At 39.0% G+C, this 3,570-nt stretch overlaps 1 protein-coding gene across 1 annotated transcript; it reads right to left on the bottom strand.

Annotated features, from left to right (window-relative positions):
* Nucleotides 1-229: 229 nt before the first annotated feature.
* Nucleotides 230-1,520, bottom strand: LOC138789224 (olfactory receptor 1E5-like). The gene is made up of 2 exons (XM_069967833.1): nucleotides 925-1,520; nucleotides 230-344 (listed from the first exon to the last, which is right to left on the bottom strand). The coding sequence occupies exons 1-2, from the start codon at nucleotides 1,518-1,520 to the stop codon at nucleotides 230-232; spliced, it is 711 nt and encodes a 236-aa protein (XP_069823934.1).
* Nucleotides 1,521-3,570: the final 2,050 nt, after the last annotated feature.

Here is a 3,570-nt window from a genome sequence, read left to right as displayed (position 1 = left end):
GGGAAAGAGAAGCTTGGAGTGGTCAACAGGGTAAAATGTGAATGATAGGACGGAAGAATGATAGATGGTGGTACTTGATGATGATTAATAGCTGGTGCGCAATAATATGATAATAATCTAAACACAAGGACAGGGAAGCCTCAGAATGTATGGACTCATAAGGCTCCATTATATATGGGCCTGTAGATTCAGGTGGGAAATCCACTTAGGGGCCCTACACGGTCCACAGTTAAGCGGAGAACGGTGGGACCCTTTTGGATGTGGACTGGGGAGAGTTGGGGTCCTCATCAGGACTGCCCTTCGATAGTTCAAGGGGGTCCAGGTGGGAGGCCTGAGACTTTGACCTGCGTCAAGAAGGTGAAGTATGAATGGGAGGCTAAAAGTGATATAGAAAAAGGATATATAATGGAATGTGGAGGAGTGAATTAGAAGAATGGATGGTGATGACCCTGTCTTCCTTTTCTTGTTCCTATTTTTCTTTCCTTTCTTCTTGGGCACTGACAGATAAAAAGGGGCATTTGTTGAGAGTAAAAGTAGGACATGGCAAGGAGTAGGGTGTCAGACTTAAAGTGGGTATAGAGTCCAGTAATATATTAAAGGATGTTTAAGATCGGAGAAACCAGCCATGCCTTCTGGGAACTGATGAATTGAAATAGTTGGATAACCTTGCTTAGGATATCAAATTGATATACTGAAATGAGGTAACGTCAGCAAGTGAAGGTGGGGGACGGTAGGATATGTTATTACCTCTGATTTTGTAATGTGTTAATGTATTTGTCAGTGTTTTTTGGAAAAATAAAATAAATAAAAAAAAAAGGTATAAAAAAACTTATAAAAGTAGGTGTCAAGGCAGACATCTTAGAACGAAGTGTACAAGAACAGCCACACCACTACAGTCTCCAGCATTTCTCTGCCCGCACATACTTATACATTAGTGTCTTTATACTCTCTAACATCTCCCGATTCCTCAAACTGTAGACTATAGGGTTAATAAGCGGCGGTAACACTATGTAGATTAAAGATGTGAACTTGTTGTTATTCTGAGTTTTATCCCCCGACGGCACTATATAGAGGAAGTTCAGCGTGCCAAAATAAACGGAGACTATCAGCAGGTGAGAGCTACAGGTGGAGAAAGCCTTCTTCCGTCCAGACGTGGAAGAAATCTTTAGAATGGTAAAGAAGATGCAGATGTAAGACACAACAATAAAAAGAAATGGAAAAAAGACACAGAGCAAAGAGACAACAAAATCCTCCCACAATAGAATCGTATTGTAAGAAGTTGAAATTTGAAGAATTTCAGCAATGTCACAAAAGAAATGGTCAATGACGTTGGAACCACAAAACTCCATCTGGACTATAATTATCAGTTCACTTGACATAAGAAAACAGGAAAAGATCCAAGAGAAGCTCACAAGGTACAGGCTGTTTTTAGAATTTATGATGGCGGCATAGCGTAATGGGTAACAAACAGCGAGATATCGATCATAGGACATAACTGTTAGGATGTATGACTCAGCCATCGTAAGACAGCTATGTACATAATATTGGAGAATACATCCAGTTAGAGATAAGTGGCTGCCTCCCCATAGAATGACATGTAACAATGCCGGTAAGATGTTGGATGTGAGTAATACATCAGCTGTTGATAGACTCTTAAGGAAGAAGTACATAGGATGTCTAAGTTGCTGACTGACTGATACAGATACAATGATAAGAAGGTTTCCAACCAGTATGACTATGAAAATTAGAAGGAAGAAAAAGAAGAACACAATGTTATAGTTGTAAAGGTTTTTGAATCCTTGAAGAAAAATCTCATTTACGGAGGTGGCATTGTCCTCACACATCTTCCCGGTACATAATAATAAATCCAGATCTGTTAAAGTGGAGACATGTAAATATGTAGTTCATGACAGTAAAGTATAAGAAAAAGGGAACAGGTTTAGAAGTTACACATGCATGGGGGGGGGGGGGGGGGGGGGGGTTATTCGACCATGGGGGTCAAAGAAGCCAGTGGTATGTAGCTGACAATGACAGACAGTATGATTTATGGCCATGGAATCTGCCACCTGAGCCTATAAGTTCATTTGGCCTCATTGCAGAAACTGCCCTGACCTTAGATGTAGGGTGCCAAGATATGCTTCTGTGTGCATGAAACATATTATATTACTCGATCGTTCGGCATTTGATTAGTGGTGGCTGCTGAAGTTGGATAAAGCCCTAAGGCTATGTGGAAAACATGGATATAGTCATTGGCTGTATCCATGTTTTCCAGACAACCTTAGAGTTTTATCCAACTTCAGCAGCCACCGCTAATCAAGTGCCGAACTATTGGGTTCGGATGGACTCGAGCATGCTCGGGGTTCGCTCATCTCTAATTATAATATATTCTGTATGCATGCTATATATTATATTATATCATATTATTCTTCTTTATACGCAGGATAAGGACTTTACTACCATAACATGTAATAATATCAATTAATCTGACTTACAAATAGTGAAGCACATTCACCTTCTTAGGCACACATTAAACAGTATGCAAATCCATTCTGATACTTACTGAGGGTGCAAATAAGTCAGATATAGCATTAGACTAGGTTTACATGTATTATTTTGGTCAACATTTAGCTAGAAGTGCCACAAAAGGCTGTGTTCCTACAATGTTTTTCCCCCGTTTTGTGACGTTTTTTTTGGACATTGGCACCAATATGCGTTTGGTTCATGTATATTACAGCCATAATTAGCATAATTTGTGTATTGGTGCCAAAATGACGAATGTCTAAAAAAAACACCCCCACCAAAAAACAACAAAAACACATTTGTATGAAATAAGTATGAAACGTTGCTTTCCAAATATACAGTACAAAATCGAGGTAAGTAAAAGTGTGCAAAAGTAACTGTAAATATTACAAAATCTAGAAATAATTCTATTCCTTTACATTCTGTAGTGTTTCTCAGTGCGGATCCTCAAGTTGTTTTCAGGATTCCCTTAGTGTTATGCTCATGTGATATACAGTAAGTATGGTCAGTGCATCAGGCTTCACCTGAATTATTTTATACATGGCATGTACTTAAATGGAGACCTGTTGGGCAAACTTAAAGGGCTTGTGTGACCATTGAATTGATATATTTTTTTTTATATTATTTTTATTTTATTTTTCATAAAAAGACAATACAAATAGTTCTCCTCGCAGGGAGTACAAATACCTACTAATCCAAAGTACTATAAATCCCCCCCACCCCTGAGACTGGCGAGAGAGGGAAAAAAAAACAAAACAAAACATACAACTCCTTTAATCCTCAGACCATTTCCCCCAGGTTTTCAAATATTTTTTCCTGGGTTTATCCCCTGCCCCAGCTAATATTTTTTCATACTTTTGTATTTTCCCCATGAGGTTAAACCACCGTTCAAACACAGGGAGATTGGGGTCCAGCCAAGCCCTCAGAATTACTATCCTGGCTAAGAGCAAAGCTTTAAGTACAAAGGTCTGATGGCTTATCAAGCCCACCGAGCAGCCAAGTATAATATATTTCGCACAATATGGTACCACAATCTCCATTTTCTCAACC

The sequence above is a fragment of the Dendropsophus ebraccatus genome, chromosome 4 (assembly GCF_027789765.1).
Source record: "Dendropsophus ebraccatus isolate aDenEbr1 chromosome 4, aDenEbr1.pat, whole genome shotgun sequence".
In the NCBI taxonomy this organism is placed as follows: Eukaryota; Metazoa; Chordata; class Amphibia; order Anura; family Hylidae; genus Dendropsophus; species Dendropsophus ebraccatus.
Note: the sequence above shows the minus strand (reverse complement) of the source record. Positions and strands in the feature narration are given on the sequence as shown.

What these genes read in the sequence shown, in the direction of transcription:
- LOC138789224 (XM_069967833.1), bottom strand. Translation starts at nt 1,520, where the DNA reads ATGGCTGAGTCATACATCCTAACAGTTATGTCCTATGATCGATATCTC. An exon ending in ATAAAGACACTAATGTATAA is followed by an intron (nt 345 to 924) that starts GTATGTGCGGGC and finishes TTCTTGACGCAG; the next exon opens with GTCAAAGTCTCAGGCCTCCC.